We start from the raw sequence: 26,270 nt of genomic DNA on the forward strand, positions 1-26,270 counted from the left end.
GGCTGTTAAGCATCTGGATGGGGAAGGCATCTGGATCCATCTCTTCCTTGTCTTCTGCTTTGCATCCTTCTCCATGGGTGACAGTATACATAATCCTGCTTTTTGGGGATTCTGGATCTAACTTGTACTGCCTTTGAATGAAAGGGCTGGGTGCAGGGAAGTGCTAAGGAAGGCTCCATGCTCCTGCTGCTCTTTGTTTGGTTTTAACATCCTGAAGGGTTTCCTGTGCTGCAGAGCCAAAGGGTAGTCATTACCTTCCAGTCTGTGTGGCAGGTTGTGTGTGTTAGTACTCATCTGTACACAATCATGCTGGAAGTGCTTTTTTAGGCATCAATGAGAACAGCTGGGCATAGAGTCAGGGGCATAGTTCCTGGGCTACAGTTGTATCCTTGCTCTGATCCTTTTTAGGTGTTTCTCATGTAATTCTTGAGACAGTTTCTTCCTGGACCTCCTGCACAGCTGCCCAACATCAGCCTGTCCCTCTCACTGGGGCATTGCAAGAGCCAGACTCCACTTGTTGGTCCAGGGCCTGATCCACAGGCCAGTGACAAGTATCTTCTCGAGTCAGGAGCATGGAGAGGTCCAGCTCCATGGGACCCAATCTTGTACAACCTCTTGAGGAGCTTTGCTCCTTGTCAGTTTTGCACAGATGTGTGCACTTTGCAAATTGGGATATTGTCAGATCAAAGAAGATGAGAAATCTTCCATTCCTCCTGGGGACTTTGGACTGGGACAGGCTGCATCCCCATAAATTGCATCAGTGACCTCCCAAGCTCCTCTGCCTCCCCCCTCCCTGGCATCCAGATCCTCCCAGTGGAGGCAAGAGCTGGGAAGGAAAGTGTAGAGTAGGAAATTTTAGCCAAACTCTTACAGCTGCAGTTTATTGTATCTATTTTGCTGATATCCACCCTTTAGATAAATAGTGCTAAGTTATACACGTTGTGGCTCTCTTGATGTGGTTAAAAAGGCTTGTATTAGCCAAGCTAATCTAACTCCAAGAATAACCATGGGAATTCGACTGTGTCGGTTCCAGCTTGAATCAGTCACCATGTAGTAAAGTGAGAATTGCCTTCCTGGCTAAAAGTATAGCAACAGGAAGACTTCAAGTCAGTTAGTGAGATTTTTCTCCCCCTCATTTTTTTTTTTTTTAAACTCTTTGAACAAAACTGCCCATGCCTGACCTCAAGCACCCAGACCTCTACCTACAAGAAAACAAAATTTCCCATTTGCTATAAAAAACTGTGTCTCCATAGGCAGAAAAGTGAGTTAGGTAACAATCTGCAAAGCTACGGTCTATTTATTTACCAGGCTGACTCCCTGATGGGGAAACATGTGGGATCTTTTAACTTTTTCTACCACACAGATGTTCCTTCTACTCCCGAGTTTCCTCTTGATCTTTGGTTTGCTGTACCATATGGTGAAAATGCTGGAGATGATGTGTATGGTGGAAGAAGAGAAGGATTCCGTATGCTTAAAACAAAAACAGTAAAAAGTAATATTTCTGACTGTTTTTTTCCCCATGTTAGCAAAAAAATATTTTTAAAAGGAAATCTGTTGAGGTAGTAAAACCACTGTTAACTTGCACACCCTTGCTGTTGGACTTGTAGCACTGATGAGAATGAATGCTGATTGACAGTCCCCTTGCATGCAGCTTTTGCTGCCACTTTAGGTATTTTTATTGAGCTGTAGACCCATTTCAGGTGAGGAGACAGGGGTCCTTCAGGGTTAAGTAACTGGATGATTTACTTTCCTTCCTTATCTTCCTCAGAGGCCACAGGGCCTGTGGACTGTGGGTTGAAAGACATCTCTCCTGGTCTGTTAAAAAGGAGTCACTGTGCTAGCATGAGCTTTGGTGTTCCTCCAGCCCAAGGGAGCCAGAGCTTCTCTGTAGAAACAAAAGGGACATAGAGCATTGCATTGCACATCTGAAACTTGGAAGAAAATAGGATATGAAGATTTGTGTGTTTATCTTGGTACCACAATAGGCTGAATGGCAATGAAAGGGTACAGAGGGTGAATAGGAGAGGTGAGAGCCTCTGGCAGTTTTCAGGATTGGGGCCAATCTTTCTTGTGCAGGTCCATGAAGGTTCCACTGGAGCAGGTGCTTCTTCCTTTCCAGCTGGGGTTCTGTGTGTCCTTTTGGCTGGTGTTCAGCGTCAGAGGCATTGGGCCATCTGGGTTCATTGCCCAATGAGAAATTGTAGGGCTCATGTAGGAACTCAGCATACTACTTTCCTTGGCTTGCTTCCACTGAAAGTCACTAGTGGTCAGCAGTCTGCTCCATTCTGTAAGCTGGCCATAGCCATCAATACCCCTTGGAGCTCTTAGGATGGAGTGCTGGTTGTGGCTCTGTGATAAAACAGTGTCCTGAGGGTGGTTTGCCCTTAGGTGTGTGTTAGAAGCAATGGTTGTGCTGAGCAGGGCTTATGAGCTGGTGGGGCAATATCTTAGCTCATATGGGTGAAACTGGCTCAGGTGGTCCATAACCATGTGCTTTAGCATGGGTGCTTGTCTCAGGCTGAGAGCACACCCACCTTGAGCTGTGTCTTCTGGCCATTTGTGGCACGGGTGTTCTCTGGGATGCTCTGCTCTCTGAAGGTTCCCTCCTTGCTGCCCTTTCTCTGCTGCTGTCCTCCATGTAGGGACTGACTGCAGTGGTAGATGCTCCCCCAAACATCATCTCTCTCTCCCTGGGAAAGCTGGAGTGCTCTTACTGGACCAGGGCAGTGGGCAGTGCCTTACCACCAAGAAGGCAGAGTGGGTGTTTCAGTAAAAATGCTTTAATCTGGTTGCTTGAATGACATTTTTAGCCAGGTGGGTGGTCTGTCACACAGATAGGTAAAAACTGTGTCTCTACCAACACGGGCAGAGTGTGGATTAGAGGGAAGGCATGTGTCTTGTAGCAATGAAGGAGAGCCTAATTTTAGAATGGTGGCAAGACCAAGCTTGGATGTCTGGCTGGGCCCTGTCCCAGCTCCTGTGTGCTGCCAGAGACTTGCCCTCCCTTTCTTGGAGTGAACTGTATCATACCTTTTTATGTACAGACACCCCTGCAATGAGGCAGAGTAGTTCCTGCAGTTGCTTTGCTTTGCTAATCTTCTAAACCACACACAGACCAAGAGTTCCCCTGGCCCCTGTGCAGCCAGTCCATGTTTTCCCCCTAAGGCATTTATTCTGTTTGCTTTGCAGATGCAGCTTCTGGACAAGTTCCCTATTGAAGGAGGCCAGAAAGACCCCAAGCAAAGAATCATCCCATTTCTACCAGGTAATGCTGTGGGGAAAGCCCTAAATAAGTTGAGTGAGAGCAATTGGGGACTGCAGTTCCTTAGTACTTTTTTGTGACTGCTTTTACAAATGCCTTTTGCCTGGCAGCTCGTATGTGCAGCCTTGTGATACCAGACCTCCACCTCCTCCTAAAATAACTGGCATGGTGTTTAGGGCTCCCAGAGGATCTTGTATCAGCTCTTGAGGTTCAGGTTGGCTCGTGCCCGGCCACACAAAGTGATTTGATGGCTTCTGGGGGGCTGTGCCTGTGGGGTGCAACCAGATAGCCTGAGCTTGGGCTGCCAGCTGGGAGGCCACCAGAGACCAGAGACACTGTCTTGACTGTTTCTGGATGATGTGGCTCTGCAGACACTGTTACTGTACAATAAGGAATGAATAATTAGAGTTGCCACTGGGATATAAAGGAAACTGACAGAAGGTTAAATGCGAACAGGGATTTCTGCAACACTAGCCAAAAAAGATAAGTAAATACCTCTTTGGCCTGAGCCAATGTCCCTCTGACAGCTTTCAGAGAGGGTCTGGATATGATGGATGTCCCCTCCTCAGGGTAATGGCACACATTTCCACACAGGCTCTTCCAGCAGTGACTGCAGGGAAGGCACAGGGGAGATGAGCCAGAACTGCAGTGTGCTCTTGGAAATGCACACTTGGGACAGCTCTCTATTGTCTGACTTCACAATTCTGGCTGTTGGTTTAAAGTTTGGCTCGCTGCACTGCCTGCCAGAATAAATGGAGTATTTTCAGCCTGTTAGAAGTCTGTTCTGTCTTTAAGTGTAAAAAGGAGATCTCAGCTCTTCCCCAAAGGTCTGCAAGGAGAGGGAGGGTTTTGTCCTCTCTGGGAGAATGCTGTGGTCCCCAGTGCTGTCTGCAGGCAGAACAGCTGCTCCAGATGTGTGGTGAGCACAGCCCCAGGGCTAGCAGGGAAGCAGGGACTTGGAAACCAGCAGAGCAAATACGTGACACAAGCATCAAAGCTGCAGTAGGACAGCACAGCAATCTGGCAGCATCCACAGACCTTCTGGAAGGCAGCCCCAGGATCAGGGTTTGCTTTTGTGCAGTGCTCTGTGCTGAGTCCGGGTCCTCTGTAGCCAAGGAGAGGTGATGCTACCGTCCATTTTAAACCTGGGTTGAGGAGAGGAGTCCAGCTGTGGGCTTTTTTTCCATCTGTGCCACCAACAAACTCACAGACAAGTCAATTTGTGAAACTTCTGTATGATGAGGATGGATACTGCTGGCCTGCCTTTCTTGCTAAAAAATTTTGATATCCTTGAAGAGCATTGTACAGGAGTGCAAATGACTTTGGTTGAGGTGCTGTAGGAAAATCTGTTTGCAGGTAGCAGTTATTGACTGTCAATGGCCCATTTCTTTTATTTTGTCCTAGAAAAATGTTGGCTGGATGCAGGAGGCTGACGCTCAGCCTCTGTGCAGTTCTTAGGGATGGATGTCCTGATATGAGTGGGTGATGCTTGTGGAGGATAAGAGATGTCCCACATGCTCATTACAACACTTCCTACCCTTCCCACCTTCCAAGAACATGAGGGAGATGGTACTGCTCCATGTCTTTGAGGGGAAATGTTATATCTGGAAAACATTTGGGCTGATTTAAGTGTCCCAAAGAGAGAAGCTGCCAGAATAGAATAGACCTCAGCTGTATTGAATTTAAAATTTCTGTGATATATGTTCTACTTTTGATATTGAATCTCTGCCTCTTTCTTGTTCAGTTGCTGAAAGCCCTTGTTGCTTTACCCAGGAACAAGGTGACTCAGCTAAATGTCAAACAACGTCAAACTCTGTTAATATACTAACTGCCATGATTAGAATATATATGGCATTTCTGCAGTCAGAGCTGTGGATTACTGAAACAAATACCTAGCTATAAACTGTCTTAATTAAAAACCAGCAGGGCAGATGTTTGTACTTAAAATCTACTTTTATGAAGATGTTGTGATCTTGCTTGCTTATTATGGGCCTGTTTCAGCCAAGCTGGAGTGACACTGAGTGCCAAGTTCTGAATACCCAGGGTTTGCCCCTGCCACCTGTAGGCTTGGGTGACTTTCTCCCATCAGGCCTGGTTTAGGAGGAAGTTGACCTTTGCCAGCCAGTGACTCACACTTGCCTGCATTGTTGTGGTGCTCTCCTGAGAGAAAGGTATGAGCTGAGCCTGGGAACTGAGCAGACAGGCAGTGGGTGTGTTATTGGACTGGTGGACAGATCTCCTGTAGTGTGGTGGCTCCACAGCCCATGCAGTGGCTGCTCCATAGGCAGAAGTGGATGGTGGTAGCAGCACCTGAATCTCCTGCTGCAGTAAAGGGTTGGAAAGGAAGAACCAAAGGATGGCACAGCATGTTGGACCAAAAAGCCACCCAGCCCTGGTGGGAATCTTTTCTGCCAGACCCAGCCTTTTCTGGGTCTTAGAGGAGGAGTCCAATCCCCTCCTTTTTCCACCCTGACTGTTTAGCAGTCGCAGCAGGGGTTGGCTGTTCCAGGATGCTGAATATGGAGAGGGAGAAGATGTCTAAACTTAGAGATGAACGGCCCTTTGACACCCTCCTGTTCTACCCATCATCATTTGGATTGTGGGTAGGGCATGCAGAGGGTCTTGTTATTTGAAAGCAAGCTCCCACATCTTCTTATGGAGGAAGGACTAGCATGTGCTCATCTGTCACTCCAGTAGGATCAGGAACACAGGTCAGCTCTGTGTCTAGAGCAAGAGGCCAGACAGTCCAGGTCCTGTTGCTTGAGCAACAGCCATGCTATGTCTCAGTTTACCCTGCATAAAGCAGGGATGGTGGTGCACAATCCTGATTTATGAGAACAGCAAAAGTTTCCCCTCTGTCCTGTTCAGCTCCCAGCTGTGCATCTCTCTACCTCCTATTTTCTTCACAGATTGTAAAGTCCCTGGATGCTAAAAAGTGTTGCTCTGCAGGCTTCATCACCACCTGGGTGCAGATGGCTACTACTTTGTTAATCTCTTATGCCTTGGCTGTGATTTTTGCTTTATGAACAGATGATAGTCCCCTTTGCCCTCACCACTGTTGGTTTGGGGTGGTTATATGATTGCAAATCACTGGGCAGGGTGCCTCCCTGTTGGGGAAATCAAGCTTTAGTATTTGAGGTGAGGTAGAAGAAAACCACATAACAAAACCTGTTTGTGGGGTGACTAGAGCATGTTTTTTCAGTTGGTGGCATGAAATTATTGTTTGGAAGAATGGAAGGAGATTGCAGAAGCTTGAATAAAATTTGCTGCAAAAACCCTTTCTAGACCAAATATGGTTTGTCACTGTAAGAAGACAGAGATGAAAAGTGCTGTTTGGCTCTACCAGTTAGGACTGCTGGTTGAGCCTATTTGCAGTGCACTGATGTCTCCACGTGCAACTGGTGGGGTGGTTGTGTCTTCCTTTCTCTCCCACTCCATATTTGAAGAGCAATCTTCGGACTCAAAAGCTCGAAAGTGTGGGCTCAAAGCTTTGATACTTTTGTATCTGCATTGGCAGAGAGAAGAGGTTCTGGATTTGTGCTCCATTATTTCTGGGATCTTGAGGTAACTAATGGAGAAACTTCAGCTGGAAGGAGAGAGCAGGTCAGTTGTGCTTCTGGAGAAGACATGGGCAAACACAAATGACAAAAATAGGGTGGTGCAACCCTGGGATTGACAGTTTTGCAGTGGCTGACCCAAGACTCCAGGACTTGCATTGTTTTTCGTTTCTCTTGGCACTAAATGGAAATGCTATCTGAAGTTTCTGTCAGCTTCTCTTGCTCCACCATGTCTACCAAAGCATAGCCGTGGGGAGAACGCAATGCCTAGCATGAAATCATCCCATCACCCTGGCTACAGGGCTGCAGATCCCTGCTGTAGAGAGAGGGTTGGGCTTTCCATGGCATGGAGGGCTGGGCATTGATGATAATCCTTGCACTTTTTGCCCAGATTCCAACTTGATCCTCAGCTGGACTTCAAACCAGCTTTGAGCCCCGCTGAAAATATAGGAGATTTTTGCATAGGCTGTGCTGGAATGGGAAGATTCTTGTGGGGTGCCTGCTCTGCAGCTTCCCTGCTGCCTGGAGAGGGAGACATCCTGCTCCAGGAGACTGCTTTGTTTGCCTCATTTCTTTTACCCTTGGGATGCTATCTCAGGAGACCGGGAGGGTCAGTGCAGGCTGCCTTAAAGTCTTGGTCAGACAGATGCAGAAGTATTTCCCCAGCCTGTTTCCAGTCCCAGCCTCCAGCACGTGGTACCCTCTGCCAGAGTCACCTTCCCTCTTCCTTTATTTCCTACTCTGATTTTCCTCCTCTTTTGGTGAGGAAAGAAGTAATTGGCTTTTTAAGGGCATGTTCTGCCAGAGGAGAACATACTGTTGGTGGCTGTGTCCCAGGGGGGATGCTGGTACAGTGGATGAGATGTCACCAGCTGATGTCTGTATTGCCATGCTCTGGTGACCTGCTCTCCACCCTGGAACCATTTCGAAGGGGTCTCTTGGGCTTTCTCCTTCCCTGGCCCCAAGGCAGTGGGAACGCACAGTGTTCCTGCTGAGACATTTTAAGGGGAAGCAGGAAATACAGGGCAGCAGGAAGATCCCTGCAGGTAGTGCAGGTTTGGCCCTGTTTTTTGCTCCCAAGCTGTGGCATGTGGCTTGTGGCAGTGATGGTGGGTGGGGAGCGGGGTGAGCAGCTCCACGCCAAGGGGGCTTTGACCGACTCCCTGATCTCTGGGCAAGGCTCCCAGAACCTTGGGGGGAACCCCAACCTCTCCTCCTCAAGTTTTGCTGGGGGCCGTTCCACAGGCAAAGCAGGACCTGGAGGCAGGGCCTGGCCCCACGTGTGAGTCAGGAGGGCTGAGAAGGGAGAGGTGCGGTTGCGGAGGGCGCGGGAGGACATCCCAGCACCGCCCAGATACCTGGGGCTGGTGAGGGGTGCTGGCAGCAGGCAGGAGCCTCCCCAGTTTGCACAATGCAGGAGGACGGGGAATAACTTCTCACCAGAGCCAGCCAGGACCTTCCTCGCCCCCCGTTTCTGCCACTCATAGGCTACAGTGGGGAAGGAGATCTCCTGCCAATGAACTGCATCCCAGGTGGATATATGTCTGCTTTTCGGGTTGGGTTCGGTGCGTTGAGGTGGTTCTCTTTTTCCCCTCCCCTTTCCAGTGCTGGCTGTGGGGAGGAGAAAGCTGTTGAGAAAGGCTTGAGCAGGTTTGCCACAGCAGGATTTTGTCCACGGTGATCAGAGCAGCCTTTTTTCTCTCAGTTTTGTATGTTCCAGCACTGCTCCTTTTGCTTTGCTCCGTGCTGGAGAAGAAACAGCATTTTGTTCAGAGATCCTGGGCAGTTATTCTTGTACTGAAGCAGAGATGATGTGCTCATCCTCACAACCAGCACCTCTGTGACCTTCCAGTCCAGCAGCTCACTTTCCACCTGTGTAAATTGAGACCAGGATCAGCAAAGTTAGAATGTGCCGTGTGTAATTTTGTCAAGGGTGTTGCATTTCAGTGGTGGTCAGTGCAGTTTTCAGTGTTTATTCTGGAGGGGTACAGTGACTGTGAGGGGCGTGGTGGCTGAGGATCACTCTTGGAAATCTCAGACATATGCTTATTGTAGGCTATTTTCTCCTTTGGAGAGGTGGTTGCTAGCTGGAAATTTAAAGAGAATACATTTCTTGTCCTGATTCTTAGCTGGATTTTATGTGTAAAAATATATGTATTTTCAGACTTGTTTTCCAGTTTTGATTATCCTCCCCTGCAGTGCTCTGATCTAGGTGTTACTGATTTCAGTTTTTCTTTAGAGTAATTTTGAATTCCTGACCTGCACAGAACTGAACAATGTTGCAGCAGTAAAGAGCCAGTCACAAAGTATCTTAAAGTTTATGAAAAATAAAGGAGAAAACAGATAAAGTTCTCTTTATCTTAGGACCAGTGATATCTTGCTTTTTAGATTAAAATATGAATTATCCTAGATTATGTTCCTTTAATATGCAGGGGTAATCTTGCAGCACACACAGGAATCTCAGATGTTTGATTTACTGAGCCTTACCTTTGTAATACAAACAGCTGAGATACTCTGCTGTGCTTTCCTAAATTTGAAGCAGCAAATTTTCTTTCCCTTCATCCTCTTCCACCCACGTGCTGTAAACCAGCATCGCTGTCCTGTGTCCCCACCTCAGAGGAGCTGCCAGGAGCCACTGTGGCATGGGATGCTTGAACAGCTATGGAGAGCTTTTTGGGGGGTGTGGCATGATACAGTATAATTTCCTCTTAATATGGATATTTTCAGTTTTCCTGCCTGCTCTTTGAAAGGGGGAGAGTGCTTCCAGGTTTAAAACCTACTTATGTTTGAGCCAGGGCAGCGTGCAAGCGAGATGGCGAACAGGTCCTTGGCTTGTTTCCACTCCAGCTTATTTAGGAGCTGGGTGATGCAGAACCTCTGGTGAGCTGTTCTTCAGCAGCTCCTATTGTTTGAGAAAGTGGTTCCTATTGTTTCTTTCTATTTTCTGCCTTGCTAGGAGAGCTATTGCGGAAAATTCATCTCCTGTCTCTCACAAGAGGAGAATGGATTTCCTGTCGGGTCTGGGCTTGAAGGGAAAGAAGGGGCTGCCGGGAGGAAGCGGCGGGAGGATTGATGATTTCAAGAGGGGCAAGCAGGCGTATTATTTTCTTCAGCTCCATGGAGATATTTTTAGGGTTTAAGTCTTTTCTGGCTGAAAGATGAAGCCATCAAGTATGAGGTCATAGGATGCCCCTAGGCTGCTTCCTATTGAAGAAGCTGTGGCAAAGGCAGCTGCCAGTGCCCGTCGGCTTTCAGAGCTGCCCATGGAGGAAGGGATCATAAAGAGCCCCCACATAATGAAGCACAGGGGGGGCTTTTAGCTTGGCATGCTCAGCCTGCTTAACAGGCGTTGTCAGGCCCTCTGCAGGGCTTTGGGCATTCACAGGGCATGAGCCAAAGGCCTGACTTCATTCCAAAAGGAAGAAAAAGTGGTGGAGAAATGATGCTGATGTCTGCCCAAGTACTTGATCCTTTTCCCTCTCTTTCAGTCTCTTCTGAGTCTTTTCTGAGCATACAGATCCAAAAGCAACGGGCCGGCAGATTAAATGAGCGGTTGGAATAGGAAAAATCAGAATATTTTTCTGGGGCTTGTACCTGCTCCTCTCAGACAGGTTAAGAGCTGGCATTCTGCTCAACAGAAAAGCACCTCTGGGCAGAAATCAGCATTTGCAGAACATGGTGTGCCTCCAATTAGATAATTTGAGTCTCCTGATGAGGAGTTTGTAATGATTAAGCCACAGTTTCAAGGGAAAACAAAGAAAAGAAAGGGGTTTTGGTTTAGATTTGCTCGAAGCCAGAGCCAATGGGGATTATTTAATTTTTTTTAATCTTATACTAGACCAAAAATGCCAGGGCAGGTTTTCAGCTCAGTGTAGCTGCTTGGACTCCTTAGGGAAATACACAGACGTTTTTACTCAGAAATTAGTTGGATTTTGATTCTTGTTTTTAAAGGCAATAAACAAACATGGTTATAGACTTGAAGAACAGTTTGAGCTGCATTGGGCTTGTCGTTTCCTCAGGCAGCCGTTCCAGATGAGTGTGCCCTCTACTTACTATAATTATTTTTTAAAAATAACTCTGCAAGTCTGTAATCTAAAGTGGGTGGTATGTAGCAAGTCTGAGAGCATTCTGCATTCAACCCACAGGCTGAGGAGAGGGTGGCTTTATATAGAGGTTTGCTTGTCTTCCTCTCTGGGTTGAAATCTGACTTTTTCCCACAATCCATCAACAAATGTCCCATATAATGAAAGTACTTTTTAACACGGTGGTTAAGCTTGCCAGGGACTCAGTTGGCTTTGCAGCCCCACAGACTCTAGATACTCCCTGTGTAGGTTACTTCTCTCCCTGATTTTGTCTCTGTTGTATTCAGATTATAGCTGCCTGGGCAGCAGAGGAGAGCAAAGCCTAGCTGAGATTCACAGCTAAATAATAGTCCAGACCTCTGTTTGAATCTGTTTTTATCCCACTTTGCCTTTTGGCTGGCCCAGCTGATTTATTTATATATTCACATGCTTAAAATAGGTCATGATTATTTTTTTCCTGTGGATTGGAAACAATGAACCTGGGAATTTGCTGCTTGATCACAAGTGATTTCTCCTGCTTTATTTTCTATTCGTTAAGCTTTTTGGGTGTTGATGTTCTTAAATGTGGTGTGTTTGGAGGACCTCCCTGCTCCACAATGCAGCTATTTTCAGGCTCTCATGAACATGTTTGTCCTTACTTATAAGGGGATCTTTATGCTCAGGAGCAGAGTTGAGGGGATACTGCAGGCAGGGATTTGCCAAACTGAATCTGTTTCCACCGTGATGAAATAACCCATGGTAGTGTCAGCCCCTCTGTGATTTATTTTTTTCTTCAGAGTTGTAGTCCTGTTTAACGGGAAAGCTGAAGTGGAGAGAGGGAAATAATGTGGGAACAGGAAAGAGGAAACCAAGGCTAGGTAGATGAGGAAAACAAAGTAAGTCCTGGAAACAGGAAATTCAATCCTCTTGAGCTTCTCCCATTCAGAAAGGTGCTAATGTAGGCCCTGGGCTTGTACTTAGGGTGGAGGTAATTAATGTTTGCTCTCAAATTTCCTTGGGTCTGAAGTTAAGCACTTTCAGCATGTAATTTTCTATCAAGATTTTGCCACCTTTAAATAAAGAGCAGAAAATTATATTCCTTCTGCTTTTATACATCCTAAGCATCAGCAAGTTCAGACTTGCAGGTTCCTTCTCTCACATTCCAGGCTCTGAACAGCACAGGGCTGACCCAGAATAAGCAAAACATTTGCAGTCTAGTTTGGCCCATTCCGGGGTTTTACTGGGAGTGTTCAGGCTGGTGGGCAGATCTCACTTTCACACTGAGTGCACCCTTAGATGTGAATCTCACCAGATTCTTCCAACTCTTCCCACTGAGCACACCATAGCTTGCCTCAGGCAAGCAGTAAAACCATCACACTGGAGTACAGGGTAAAGGCATTTGTGCCTATTCCCACTTGGCAGTGTCCTCACTGCTCCTTTATTTAAATCATTAGATGTGGAGAGCAGAAGGGAAAATGTTCCTATCTTGATCCTGGCTCCTACAAAACAGCAAATGCAGAATTGTGTGTTTAGCAGATTTCCTCTTGGGAAGAGAAGTCTTCTATAGATAATAATCCTTTTAGCAACATCTCCAGTGAACGAGGCTTTGTCTGAAGAACAAAGAAAAAGTCGCAAGCTTGAAATATGCCTGAGTTTCCTGAGAGCGCTCGCCGCTGCGTGCGGGCAGGAAGCTGTCTTGGTCTGGTTTGGATGTTTGCTCTGAAGTGCCATAAACAGTGTCGGGTCTCCTGAGATCCTAATCTGAGCTGTGGACCAGGAGATGGGGGTTCCTCTAAGCTTCAGGTACACAAAGGACTCCCATAGTTATGAGGCTCTGTGACTGTGTCTCTAACTGTGTTGTTTCCATCCATCCCCTGAAAATCCCAGGTGGATGTGGGAGCCAGCAGCAGAGATGAGTGGTGCAGCCACTGCAGAGCCAGCACACAGGGGTGTTAAGCTGCCAGCCAGCAGGGAACTCATTTCCTGCACAATTATGAAAACAGCTGATCTGTGACATTTTAAGAAGGAGGAGAAAATACAGGGTAGGGGAAGGAAGGCCCCGGCTATATAAATATTTACTTTTGCACAATGTCCCAGCCAGGGGCTGGCAGAAGAAGGGTTGCTTGCTGGTGGCTCTGGTACATGGTGACCAGGGATGGGAAAGCCACCAGTGAGCTGCCTGCAGCTGGAAAAAGCATTGGCTCTGCCAAGCAAAAGCTGCTCTGCTGGAGTGTGATATGGCCCTGCTTGACCCTCCTGATCCTGGCTACATCCCACAGCCAGGGATGTGCTGCTGGACCACCAAGAACTTGATTTAACCACCTGCTGGGGCCTCTCTTCCTGCTCCTTGGTGTTGCTTTAATGAAGTCAAACTAGTGAGGTATACGCCTGCTTCTTCCCAGAGAGCAGCCTTGGGAAGGGGGCTGGGAAAATGAAGGCACAAACCTTTCCAGGATAGTTAGTGCTGCTGCAGGCAGATGAGGTGTTGAGGACTGCAGCATCTAGTGTGATGCTATCACCATGTCACATATCCACAACCAGCCAGGTATGGAGCATCTATGAGCCATATTGTAGTCAAAGCAGGCACTTACTAGAACTGATTGGAAAGACCCTTGGACATAGGTCAAAAAAAGATCCTCAGAGGTGGGGAAAGGATCTTCTTTCGATCATGGCATTGTTCAACATGGTACAATCCTAGTTTTCGATTTCTTTCCCTTTTCCTAGCCAAAAAACATTGTTTTTTCAAGCTCTTTCAAAGAGGATGAACTGATGCTCTCTGATCTAGAAATGCTGCTCAGTTGTCCTTTCATTAGCCCTCATCAGCCGTGCCATGCAGATGCTGTGTAGGTTTGACATGGTACCTGACCACAGGAGCAGCTCCAAGGTCCCTCCTGTGTGTACTCGGTGGGTGGAAGGAGGGCTGTGGTGTGTTTTGCCCCTGAGGTGCAGTTGGTCTGTGTCTTTGGCTAGGACTGCACTGCCTGAGCTGTTTCTGCAGCAGGGCAGTGTGCCATGGTTGTGACAACACAGGGTGATGTGTGTAAGGAAATTCAGTGAGTCCCAGTAACAGTGACACTGATCCACTGGTAGGTCTCGGTGTGTTTGGCTCCCCTGGTGCTGTCTATGAAGTAATAAGAGTTGGAATAGGTGGGATTTAAAGATTTGCTTCATGCAAGTGGTTGATGTGGTAACAGAGGTACCTCCAGTCTGTTCCCCTCCACGCTTTCATCAGGAAAATATTGGCTAAGCTCACTCCCCAGGATATGCACCATCACTCAGTGAATAAACACAAGGGATTTGTGTTACGGGGTTAATTCTGCTGCTGGAAATCAAACCCCATCCATGGTCAGATGACAACTTTTTTCTTGGAAATGGACCAAGGTTAAGAAGACAAGGAAGGCAGGTTAGTTAAAATATGTCAAAGTCTCTTGGGTGTAAGTAAAGATTATAAATAAAAACCTTTTAACTTGGAAAAGAACTTTACAGGGATATGATCAGGTTCAATTTAGTCCAAATATTGCTTTATGCCATTAAGCTGTTATCAAGTTTTGGTTCAATTGCAATAGTTTTATGGCTTCGGTGCAGTGGGAACAGTTGTAGCCTTTATGCAAGTAAAGAATTTCCCCTGAAATTCTGGCAGTGAAGACTGCTGTATTGTGCAAGAACCTGGGAGTAAAACTGCCTGAAAATGAATAGCCAGGGAAGTGACCTTCTTTACCTCTTTTCTTTCTCCATTCCAGAGTAACTACACAATATGTGGATTTATATCATGAACAATGAGGGGATTTAAATGAGGTTTGGTTTTACATTCTCATTAATGACTCCTCAAACTTAGCTTAACATTTTGACTTATTTCCTCTTATGCTGCAAACATGTCTGATTCAGCAGTGTCTTGAGATGATTTGTCAGGATGGGAAAATAAGTCACATCTCTCTTCCTCTTGGGATTAATAGAGAACTAGAATAATCCTGTATCCATAATATTATTTCAGTTGGGTCTGCACAATAGCCTGGAAATGGTTATATTTGATGCAATACTTTGTAATGATGATGTTTCATCTTTTGAAGTTAGGCTAATTCATGTCACAGTGTTAGATCCCCATGAATAATACCCACAGACACAGTTCTTCTTTACTAGCCCTCATTTTCTGGTCCAGCTTTTACTATGGTTGATTAGAAGTGAGTGGATTTTAATGCTGTTTCTGCTGATACCCAGCACCATCATGGACAGAAAAGTATTCTCACATTTGCAGTATTTACATGTCAGTGTGGCTGTGGGTTAGGAAGATCCTCGTGTTTCTGAGGAGCCTTGCTGTGTGCATGCCTGTGCTCAAAAGTTCTGCAGAGCATGAGTAATTCCACCAAAATTGTTGTAGCTGACCCTTTCCATCTGCCAAGGTTTTCCACATGCATCTGGACCCTTGTTCCTGGCTTACATTAGAGAAAGTGAGAAAAATCAGGCCCCCCATGATTACTTACAAGCTGAGAGCTAGGCACATATGTAAATATTTTCAGGGTCACAATTTAGGTCTTTATTTTTAATATACTTATTGTTAGTAATCATTGGTGAAGAGATTGAAAATCCCACCCATAAGTTTCTGTAGCATCAGTCCTACTCAGCCTTGACCTCTGCTCCCTGTGGTATCATTGGATTTACTGTTGACCTCAGCAGGAGCAGGCACAGTGGATCTTAGTGCTTTTGAAAGCCCTTTCCCTGTGTTTTTCTGTATAAAGCCCATCACTGTAACTGCCAGATTATATGACACTAGGGTTTAAAGCAACTTAAGAATGAAATCAAACTGATAAGGAGGCTAAGATGTAATAATGCTAAGCAAAGTAAATTGGCTTTCTTTCTAAGACAAAGTGACTTTCACAAGGTTTTAGTTTTCTCTGGCCCAAGTGGAATAAGAATGGGAGTTGGTTCAGTCTGTACGTGCATGCTGAGCATGTGTCAATACTGCTCCTGTGAAGCCCTGGAGATGATGTCCCAGACCCACCACTATACGTAGGCTTACTCCCTCAGCATGTGGGAGCAGGTGATGGGGGCTGGAGCCCACTTAGGGGGTTCAGTTTCCATTTCTCTTTGTCCCAAACCACAGGGTGTAATCTTGGGAACCATCAGTGAAACCCACATTTAATCATTAATTCTGAAACAGGCTCATCCCTTGTTTTCCCCGCTGACAGAGTTGCTTTACAAATAGGAAGCTGAAGATCTGGGGACTCAGGTGGGATATAGTGGGTCCAAATCTACCCCCAAACTCTGTGCATTTCTTTTACTGGGGAAAAAAAGAGACAAACTAAAATTGATGTATCTCCCTGTGGTGTTAAAAAGAGTAAATCCATAAAACACTGTGCAGCACTCAGTATTGCAAAGCTAAAGTACTTCTGTAATTACCTCTGCCCCTGAGTTCTGCCTTTACTACCATGCTTAAAGCCTGTGTGCTCACATCTGTTTGCAGATGTCCTCTGGAGCAGGGTGGTCTCTTGCTGTAACAGTGATGATAATAATACTTTGCTCTTATGGATTAGATTATTCCTCAGCAAGTTGTTCTCTGTTTTGCTGGAGGTCAGATATACTCATCATCTGTTAGGATTTTTTTTCTCCTGCTACCTCCCTCCTCCCCCACTTCCCACCCTCCCCTTTTTTTTTTTTTTTTTTTTTTTTCATTCTAACTAGCTCCTTTGTTCTGTGGTGTCAGCAGATAGGAGTGTCTTCCACACAGCTGTGAAGACAAAAATGTACAGGCAAGGGTGTTGCCTCTCTCTGTGACTTTCTACTCATCTTGTCCCATTGCCAGCTCCCCATGCATGGTGCTTGCTCTGAGAGGTGGTTGTGCCCTCTCCATACCACCCATTACCCATTTCACCACCTCTTGAAAACAGTACAGATGTTATAATCCTCTGGTAATCCCTAAAACTGTCAGGATTTTTTTGTTTGTTTCCCTCCTCCTGTTTTATTTTCATAAGCCTATAGATTGACTTTATTTCTCTTAAAGGTTTCTAGGCTGGGAGGCTGCTATTCATCCGCTTTTAATTAAAGCAATATAGGGAATTAGGCCTTGCACAGGGGTGGTGCTGGTGATGGCTGAGTGTTTTTGTTAGTTCTCTACCCTTCTGAGCAAATGCTTGGAAGTGTGAGTTGGAGCTTAAGCCTTTTAATTACCGAGGAGTAAAATTACTACGTTGTGGTGAAGTGATTTCCTTGCAAAGGAAAAACTGTTTCTTGGCTACTGCAATGTTCAAAATAGCATAACTAAGAGAGGATGGGTCACAGCTGCATCTGCAGAGAGCAAGGGGGTGGTAAGTGCAAGAAGGAAATATGATTTGGGGAATGAAAGGGCTGGGGCAGTTTCTGGGGCAGCACAGGGTGAGCAGTATGGTGTCAAGGACAGGAGATGCTGGGAGCCGGGTCCCTCCTCCTGGCAGTGCCCATCTGCTTCCCACAGGAGTCTGGTATTGATTAGGCTGCCCAAGGCACAGTTTCTCTTGATGTTGGTACCACGCTGAAAGAGCATGGGTGCAGGGCTGAGAGCATCAGGGACAGCAAAGTCCTGCTCTTCCCAGGTGATTTGCAGTCCCTCACTCTCCTTTCACCCTCCATCCAAGCAATGCTCTTGGGCTCGTAAAACAGCCTCACGCAAAGAGAAGATGATGCAGACAGTGCATAGGAGCTTCCCATTGACATGTGGGGATCACAAACTGGACTTTTTTTCCACATCTTGGGGAAGGCATCAAAAGCCTTCTTCCCCCAAACATGTTTATTTTGGATGAGTATTTGGATGTAGGATCTCAAGAGCAGGTCTCCAGCTGACCTAGGGAAGCAGCTGGCTTTTCCGCCTGGAGGGTTCAAATTATTTCAGGATAGTTTTACAACGTGAAAGGCTCCAGCAGGAAATTTTCTTAAGAGCCCAAGTGCCATCTGACCCTGACTTCTGTTTTCTGAAGTGTCAGTGTGTTCCTGGTGTGTTTGTGTGTGTATGTTTGGAAATGTGACTGCTGTTTCAAATTGGTTAGCTATTTAAACACAATGGAAGGAAAGCGATTACCCTCAGTGTCAAGTGCATCAGTAAATTTGTAGGAAAACCTGTATTTACCCATAGGTCCTCAGGGAGAGGAGGTAATCCTTTTCAGTTTCATTAGCTGCTGTCTCTTGCTTCTGTCATTCTTGCATGTTGCTTATTTCTGCACAAGGACACAGCTTCTCTTGGCTTCCTCAGCCCCAGTGGTCTTCATGGTGCTGCAGAGTAACCACCACATGTGTTTGTCTCTTTCTGAAGTCTGTTGGGTCCGTCTTAATACTAGCTTGTGATGAAGGGACTGTCCCCACCATGCTCTGCTATCTTCTTCTCTCATGTATAGGCTGAAACAGTTTGCTGTCCCCCCAAAGGCTCACAAATGCTGCACATGTTTCTAATCCTGTGGTGTAGCTGGGCTGGGATCTCACAGCAATGAGACATCAGCTCCGATGTTACTCACTTTGGTGCTGATCTATGGTAGTCCCAGAGCCAGACTCTGCTCTCATTCATGGCTTTTTCATTTGGAAATATGTACTTCCCTTTCTGCAGTGTTTCCCCATTGCAATGCCTAGGAAAAGGCCAAGAAAGAATTTTTCTCTTCACCATTTGTGATGCCTGGGGTTCCTCAGGGTCTCTGGGTTTACTCTGTGGTTTGTTATTAATTCAGGCTTCCTGGGGGTTCTAGCATGGTCTAAAGCAACCTGACTTTGTGAGCTGACTCAGAAGTGATCATCCTGAAGTGCTCCAAGGCAGCTGAGCTGTCTGAAGAGTTGACTGCAGGGGACTGAGCTCCTTGTTAAAAACAAAATACTCTGTATGTCTTCAAAAATATGAACAATTGTTTTGTGAGTATTTTCAAAAAGGTTGTTTCAGCGCCCTCTTTTTCAAGCAATAGTGATTTAATTAAACTCCTATGCAATATTTGAAATGCACCTGTCTTGGAACATGAACAAGAAATAAATAAAATGTTAAAATGAACAATCTAGATAACAATGTCATCGAAATAAAAATTACAAAAAGCCACAATCCTGAACTACATAAAGAAGCACCTGTGAAAAAGTCTCCTCTAGTACTTTTTCTTGCTAGATAACATGGAAAAAAAGATACTTGAAATAAGATTTGTATATTAACTCAGATTGACTTAAGGATCTGCTTTCATAGAAAGGAAAATAGGAAGGTTTGGGAGTGCATACTTATGAAATGTTCAAGGTGTGTGTGTAAAACTAAGGCTTCACACAGCATCCATTCACACAGAGTGAATGGATGAAGTCCCTTTAATTCCCCTACACTTGTAAGGAAGATTAATTCAGAGTGTGTAGCAATTGGACATGAATGGTCAGTAGGTTGTGGCTGTACAATTTTGGCCTCAAAAAGAGGTATGTTAGTCTACTCAGTAGTAGACATGTTTTCCTAAACTACTCCAGGTTTTCAGTCCAAACTCCATGATTTCTGGACAACACCCCTCTGATTTGTAAGTGGCACCAGTATAATTCTTGTCACCACAACACTGGTCCCTCAGTTGAATGTGCTCTTTGAAGTGTACACATATGAATATTGCATTCAGAAAATCTCATGTTACAGAGCAATCATTGTAGCAGTAGTAAGAAATACTTCTTGTTTCCTCCTCCTTCTCTTCTCTGTCTATAAGAAAAAAGCCCAGTCTTTTAAATCTATGTGCAACAACATCATTCTCTGAAACACAGCAGGTAATAATCTCTTGTGCATCTTGCAAATGAGTGCAGTGGAAGGGGGCTGCATGCTGTGGGCTGTTGGGTACCTGAGGAATTTCTTGGCTGGGCTCTACACATCACTGGTCCTGCTCCCTTCCTTTCTCCATCTTCATGCCTTCATCCACAGGATGTTATCAGTGCTTGAATCTTTCCCAACATTGATGTGGCAAGTGCAGCATCACCAAGCTACTGAACCTTTGCAGTCTGATAGTTCTGAGGTGTGACCTGGGTTTTGTTTTGCACAGTTACTCTGTGTTAATTCAGGTGCTTAGCCCCTCTCTGCTGTGTATTAAGGTTTTTAAAAGCCCCATGTAACTGAGTGTTTTGGTTGTGATAAAATCAATCTTGGGAACTGTCTTGTGTTTTTACAGTGTCTGGGATGGTGGGTTTCTGCTCTGGGAATAAATATTTTGGAAAATATCTTCAGGCATCTTGCAGTCAGAGTGCTCCTCTGCAGCCAACTCTCCCTGTCCTCACACCTCTGTCTGGGATGTGACATTTCCACCATGCTGGTCCCAAGAAGGGACCCACTCTTACCCTGCCCAGGGAAAAAGTGAGGGCTCATTCTGCTTGAATCAGCATGGAAAAATATTACATGGGGCGAGGCTGAATTCCATCCAAACATTAATAGAGTACCATGCCCCAGAATATCTCTTCAGTCTAAATCTTGCTCAGCAGTCGTAAGTCCCAAGTACCAATAAAGTCACTGACTAATGAACATTACTCAGTTCATTTGGGTGCCTGCTACGGGCACTCATATTTTCCAGTCATAGGATTACTCCTTTTTACTTTAACCCATCCTGTTTTCCTTCAGTCTTTCAGCCTTAGAGAAACATTGACTAACTATGTGTTCTGCTTCTTAATGGCAAAGTCGGGATCACAGAGACACAGATCATGTTGGCCTCCTTTCCTGCTACCAGGAAACACCTTCTTTGTCTCTGGTGCCAGCTGAAGTGTTAATTTTCTGATTTATTTCCCCTCATCCTTTCTAAGTCTCTCTTTCTTGCCCCTTTTCCACTGGAACTTAAAGTAAAATTGGGATTTTCCAAGCAGAAATGTGTCTCTGTGAGAAGATGGAGAAATTAACCAATACCAAGACATTTGGTATTGGCTCTTCACACAGGATTTCTGGTGAGGAGACAGGAAGGGATTAAAATCCAAACCTGAAGAGAAATTTGGCAAATTATCTCAATAAAAACATTAGGGAAGTCCAGCCCAGTTTCTGCACATTTCACAGAGATACAAAGAACAGTCAGCCTCCAGAACAGTCATTAGTCTGGCACCTTCAGTTCAATCCAATTCCTTATGGTCTCTTGCAGTTTACCCACAGGAATAAATGTCTGCACTGTACATCTGAGTGAGACCCATGAGTTCTTGAGTTGTCATTGATACCTTGTCCTGTGTCATTCAGAACTGCAGCATGGCCTCAGGGTTTAGTGACCTCCAGTATCCAGTCACATCTCCATGGACTTTGTGTCAGACAGTGTGTTTTGGATGGGCAGTGGCTTTACTGAGGGTCTTGCACTCCTGTACCAAGTGAAGCTGCTGGTGTTGTGATTTCAAGTATTGTCTTAGCTACATTCATTCCCATTAGATCACTGGGATAAAGGTACATATCAGGGGGATGACCATGAACGTTTTATGTATTTGTGTGACCCAGGAACTTATTTTGCACCTTCTGATCAAAACATGGCTTGAACTGCATTGCCAAGTGCAGCCATGAGCTAATCCGCACCAGCCATTTCATCCTGGCCTGGCTCCAATTGGGAATGTGTAGGTCCATGGGTAGGGAGAAATGTTTTGCCTGCTTCCTAAATCTGGCCTGTATATTTTTTCTTCATAGAAGTAATGGCAGAGTCCAATAGGTTGGACTGTAGAGAAGCTGCAATTGAAATTTACTTGGAGAGGGAGTTCTGCAATATTATCTACAATATCCCACCATTCAATTTTGTGCCATGCAGTTATATTTGACTTATTTAATTGTGGGAGCTGCTTAGAAGTCACTGAAATATCTCCATCTTTGGAGTCTAACAGTGAATTTTGGACAGCAACATTATGCCTCAGATTATGAGCGAGGATAAAGAAGAATCCCACGTGCAATTGACCATGGCAAATCCAATTCAAACTGCAAAGGGATATTTTTCTTCCCATTAGGCAGAATGTGATTAATTTCCCATGTGGAAAATTGTTCAAGACAGTTGTGCTTGTAAATTATGGCATAAGAGATCCTATTACTAGAAGCTCCATCAAAATCTACTGTGCCTCCCAAAATAGCAATAAGAAGATAATTATATTAACACCCTTTCTTGTTACTTGATGTATGACTGACATAGGGTGTAAGCTCATTTTCTGCCAGACTGGAGCCTCCATTTAGGGGTGGATGCTTTGGCATTTATGAACATCAACAGTAATCCTTGATTTTTGACATTTGAAATAAAAAATGTTACAGGAAACTTTTGAAAATATGGGATTGAAAGCCATCAGGTGCAAATGAGCATACAGTTTAAAGCAATGCATCCACTAGGGCTGGAGACATAAACTTCATATCCAGAAAAGAAATACAGTTTTACCAGCAAGGATTCTTGAGGGATCTGTTAGCAAAAGAGAGTGTTAGTGATGTAACTAACATCCCAGCTGGGTTATTGCCCTGCAGGCTCAGAGGAGGCAGGAGAAAGGGTGCAGGTCTGGTTTTAAAGTCAGTGCAGGGAGGTACCAAAGTGACTGCACTGGTCAGACTCCCAGTATGTGTTGGAAACAAAACCACCCATCTCTCTTCTCTTGTGATACACAGATCATGAAATTTACTTAGGATACTAAAATTTGGAAAGTTGGAGCAGTATCTCATGATATTCAAGGTAAAAAAGCAGTTTGGTGTTGGTAAGCACACAGAAGTGCTAGGGTGGGGGTGTGTGTGTCGTTGCAATTTTGGAAGGAGATTTCAGTGGTTCTGAGGGTATTTCCATGAAAACTGCACCTCAGTGACCAGCAAGAGCTAAAGGAGGTGTTAAAAAGAATTAAGCAAAGAATGGGGAACAAAACCTCAAGCTTCGGCTGCAGAAATCCATGATTTCCCCACATTCTGAATACTGTGTGCTGGTCCTGTCATTGCCTCTCAGAAAGGGTATATAATAAATTGAGGTGCTGAGAAGGATGACAGAGGTGATTACAGGGGTGAATTGGCTTCTGTATGAGGGGAATAAATAGACTAAAAGTTTTTAGTCTGGAACAAATATGATGGTTGGGATAGATAGAAGTTTGTGAAATCACAGAGAATCTGAGTAAGAGGGACATGATTATTTATATTTCTCAAAATGCAAAAAACAGGTACAGCCTGTGAAATTTGGAAAGCAAGCTTAAAGTGAACATAAGGAAGTATGTAATTACATGCCACGTGATTAAATCATGAAATTAATTTCCAGAGAACTCTGGTAGGGGCCACAATATCTGTGGGCTCAAAAATGTACTAGAGCAGTTTCTCTAGCACTTTCTAGCCAACATTGATTGCTAAGAATTATTTTCCAGTTCTGAAAATCTCTAACCACTGATGTGCAGGAAGGAGGGGTATGTATCAGAAAGATCTCATTACGTGTGTCCTGTTCTTGAATTGCTTGCTTATCTTTTACCGGTGAGTCTTGTAGACAGGGAGCTGAATTAAAGAGATCCTAGACCCAACCAAATGCAACACTTATATAGCTGCAACAAAGTGAGCATAATTTTCTGTCCCTCCTTAGTGTGTTACCAGTGAGGCTGCATTCTTGACTTACAGTAGCTAAGCACATAGGTGGTGATCCTCCATCTACAAGTGTGAGGAGATGGCATCTGTCCATTCATCTGCTTGTAGACCACAAGTCTGTAGGCTGGACCACCTCAGAAGGGTTATCTGAGGTACCCAACAGTGGGACTTTGTACCTCTGGCCAGCCCTGTGCAGTGTTGCACACCAGGACACAAAGGCAAACAGCATTTGGGGAGCTGCCATTGCTATGTGGTGGCACAGGGAGAGAAAGACCAGTTTGTTTGGTGGTGTGGATTTTGTTAGCAGTGAGTCCCATTTGGCTGCTCAGTGTATCCATGGCTTCAAAGGCAATTAATCAGGGCCCAAAAGGGTAATTACTAGCTCAGTAATTCCTAATTCAGATTTCTCTGCTTATTCATGTTACTGTTTTTTCTTAAATTTAGCAATAAAATTGGGGTTATTTTCATTTTTTATGCTTCAGGCCCAACAATCCTTATTAAAAATAAAAAATAATGAAATGTTAGTTTCCAGTCCACTTTTATTTCTTCTCCCTGAGAAATGAATAAGCCATATTTACCATGAAAGGGAAATGAAAATTACCATAGTCCTTGGGTCCTGCTGTCACCTTGGCTGAATGCAGTTTTCCTTTCATTGGGCAAGTAATTGCTAGGAGCATTAATACCTGAAAGAGGCATTTTATTCTGCAGTGGGGAGAGCTGATGACATCTGACAGTGCTGTTTCCTTCTTTGATTGTACACAGGCACCTTGCTGAACCCAGGAGAAGGTGGCCATGCAAACCTCAGTACCCTCCACCCTGAGCTCCAGGGCAGCAGCTCTGTCCTCTGGGGTGCTCTCACACCCTTAAGGCTGCATTTACTTGCACATGGAGGAACCGAGAGAATTTTTTCAGGCAGTGTGTCCTCAGCTGTCTTCTGGTGTCAGCAGGCACTGCTGGTGCCAAGTTGCATGTCGGCGTAGTTTGGATTAAGTGGCCTGAGCTGGAAATCACTGAAGTGCTCACATGTGAAGGAGCCGGGTGTGAAGGAGGTTGGTTATCTGATAAGTAATTATAAAATAATTTCCCTGTTCCTGTGCATTGGCTGAGCCATGGTAGCTGCTGGTGTGAGTGCTCTTAATCGTGCAGCTGAGGAGGAGCAATGTCACTGAGCTTTGCTGTCCCTGGGAGGCCGAGTGACTGGGCACTGGCTCGTGGTGATGCAGGCAACGTGTGCCCATGTGGATCACTGTGTCCACTGCCTGCCCAAAGGATGGGTTATCCATTCATCCACCAGCTGGGAAGGGGCCATAGGGCTGGTTTCGTGGTCAAGAGTTAAAGATGAGATGCTGCTGGGTGACCCGGCCACAGCCCTGACCCAAAGACTCTTTTGTCAGGAGATGTTGCTGGATGGCACGTCCCAGCTGGGTTATTGCCCTGCAGGCTCAGAGGAGGCAGGGAAAGGGGTGCAGGTCTGGCTTTGAAGTCAGTACAGGCAAGGTACCAAAGTGCCTGCACTGGTCAGACCCCCAGTATGTGCTGGAAATGAAAGCACACATCTCTCTTCTCCTGTGACACACAGAATTCAGCCACTCCTGTCTTAAACCACACGCTCATGAGCCTTTGAAAGCAACAGTAGCTTTATCAGGGATCAGAGCAGGCAGGGAGGAAATTCCTACCACAGAGTGCCTTAGTGACACAAAAGGTAAGAGCATACTAAAAACCATACTAAAAACTCTGGTGCCTGTGGTTTAAGATGGTGTCTTGGTCTGCAGATGAGCTTCCTGACTTGGAGGCCAGCAGCTTTGGTCTGTTTGTCATTTAGCAGCTTTTGTGCCTGTCATCGTCTACTGAAATTCATCTTAAATCTAGTCACAAGTTTTGCTGAGAGGACTCCAGGACAGCATTTCCCTTTGGAAAGAGAAAACAGTGTTCTGTGTTGCAAAGCACAGGGGATTTTGTTTCTGAATACTGCTCTCTGAAAACCTAGCTGGTGAGTTCCAGCCTCTGACAGGCACAGACACCTAGTTGTGTTTGCCACCATGGTTTTTGTTTGTTTAATTTCTGTGTTAATTGGTGCCTTCCAAAAACCACAGCTGCTCTGAGGAGCACTGTCCCTGCCAATCTTGACTGCTGAATTTCACCTCCTGTTATGCAGGATGTGTACCTGGCAGCTGACCTAATTTAGGTCTTCTACAGAATTTTGCTTCATTTGTGAAAGAAGTCAAGGAGTTGGTTTTTATTAGAATAAATGTTTGATCAGAACGATCTTCTGGCCCCAGATGGCAGGGCAGATGTATTTTCATCCTGCATGCTATTAGCAGAGGGATCTAGGGACTGGCTTTATTGCTGTCATTAGCGTGTGCTCATTTTGTGACCTGGTGAAGCCACCTTTGCATCCCTGCACCTCAAATTTCTACCTGCAATGTCCCTGCAAGAGTATATGCTGTAACACTGCGTTATTGCATGGCCTCCCTCCTAGTAATAATAACTTTGATCTATGTGGTGTGAGTGCAAATATTATTTTATCCACAGCTCCCGTTCTCAACCAGCTTAAAGGTGGAGTCTCCCAAGCAGTGTTATTGCCAGTCACGCCAAAGGATGTGGCTAGGACCTTACTGAGCTTTTCCAGTGTAGTTTGGCAAGGGTGCAGTGCAAATCTACCTCCCTCCAGTGACCTTGCTACGAGGTCTTTGACCCTGGTGGATGTAGCTCAAAGGTTTGCTGTTGGGGAGCCTGGCCCTGGCCCAGTGTCTGTGAGGTAGAGTCTTGGGCTTAGTGTCACACCAGCACATGCATTAATGACAAGTCTTATAAGAGCTTATAAAACAATCCAAATATTTTAATAGGCTCAGTTAGTTAAGGCTCCTGCTTTAAAAGATTGAGGTGGAACCATATGGTACCACTGAGTGTCA

At 45.3% G+C, this 26,270-nt stretch overlaps 1 protein-coding gene across 3 annotated transcripts in view; it reads left to right on the plus strand.

Annotated features, from left to right (window-relative positions):
• SH3PXD2A (SH3 and PX domains 2A) overlaps positions 1–26,270 on the plus strand; it is a 261,178-nt gene that overhangs the window by 72,157 nt on the left and 162,751 nt on the right. For all 3 annotated transcript variants that reach the window (XM_071748330.1, XM_071748328.1, XM_071748329.1), the window contains exon 3: positions 3,190–3,265. In XM_071748330.1, coding sequence (XP_071604431.1) covers positions 3,190–3,265 — 76 coding nt within the window. The remainder of the gene's footprint in view (positions 1–3,189; positions 3,266–26,270) is intronic.

Source organism: Heliangelus exortis, chromosome 7 (assembly GCF_036169615.1).
Source record: "Heliangelus exortis chromosome 7, bHelExo1.hap1, whole genome shotgun sequence".
Lineage (NCBI taxonomy): Eukaryota > Metazoa > Chordata > Aves > Apodiformes > Trochilidae > Heliangelus > Heliangelus exortis.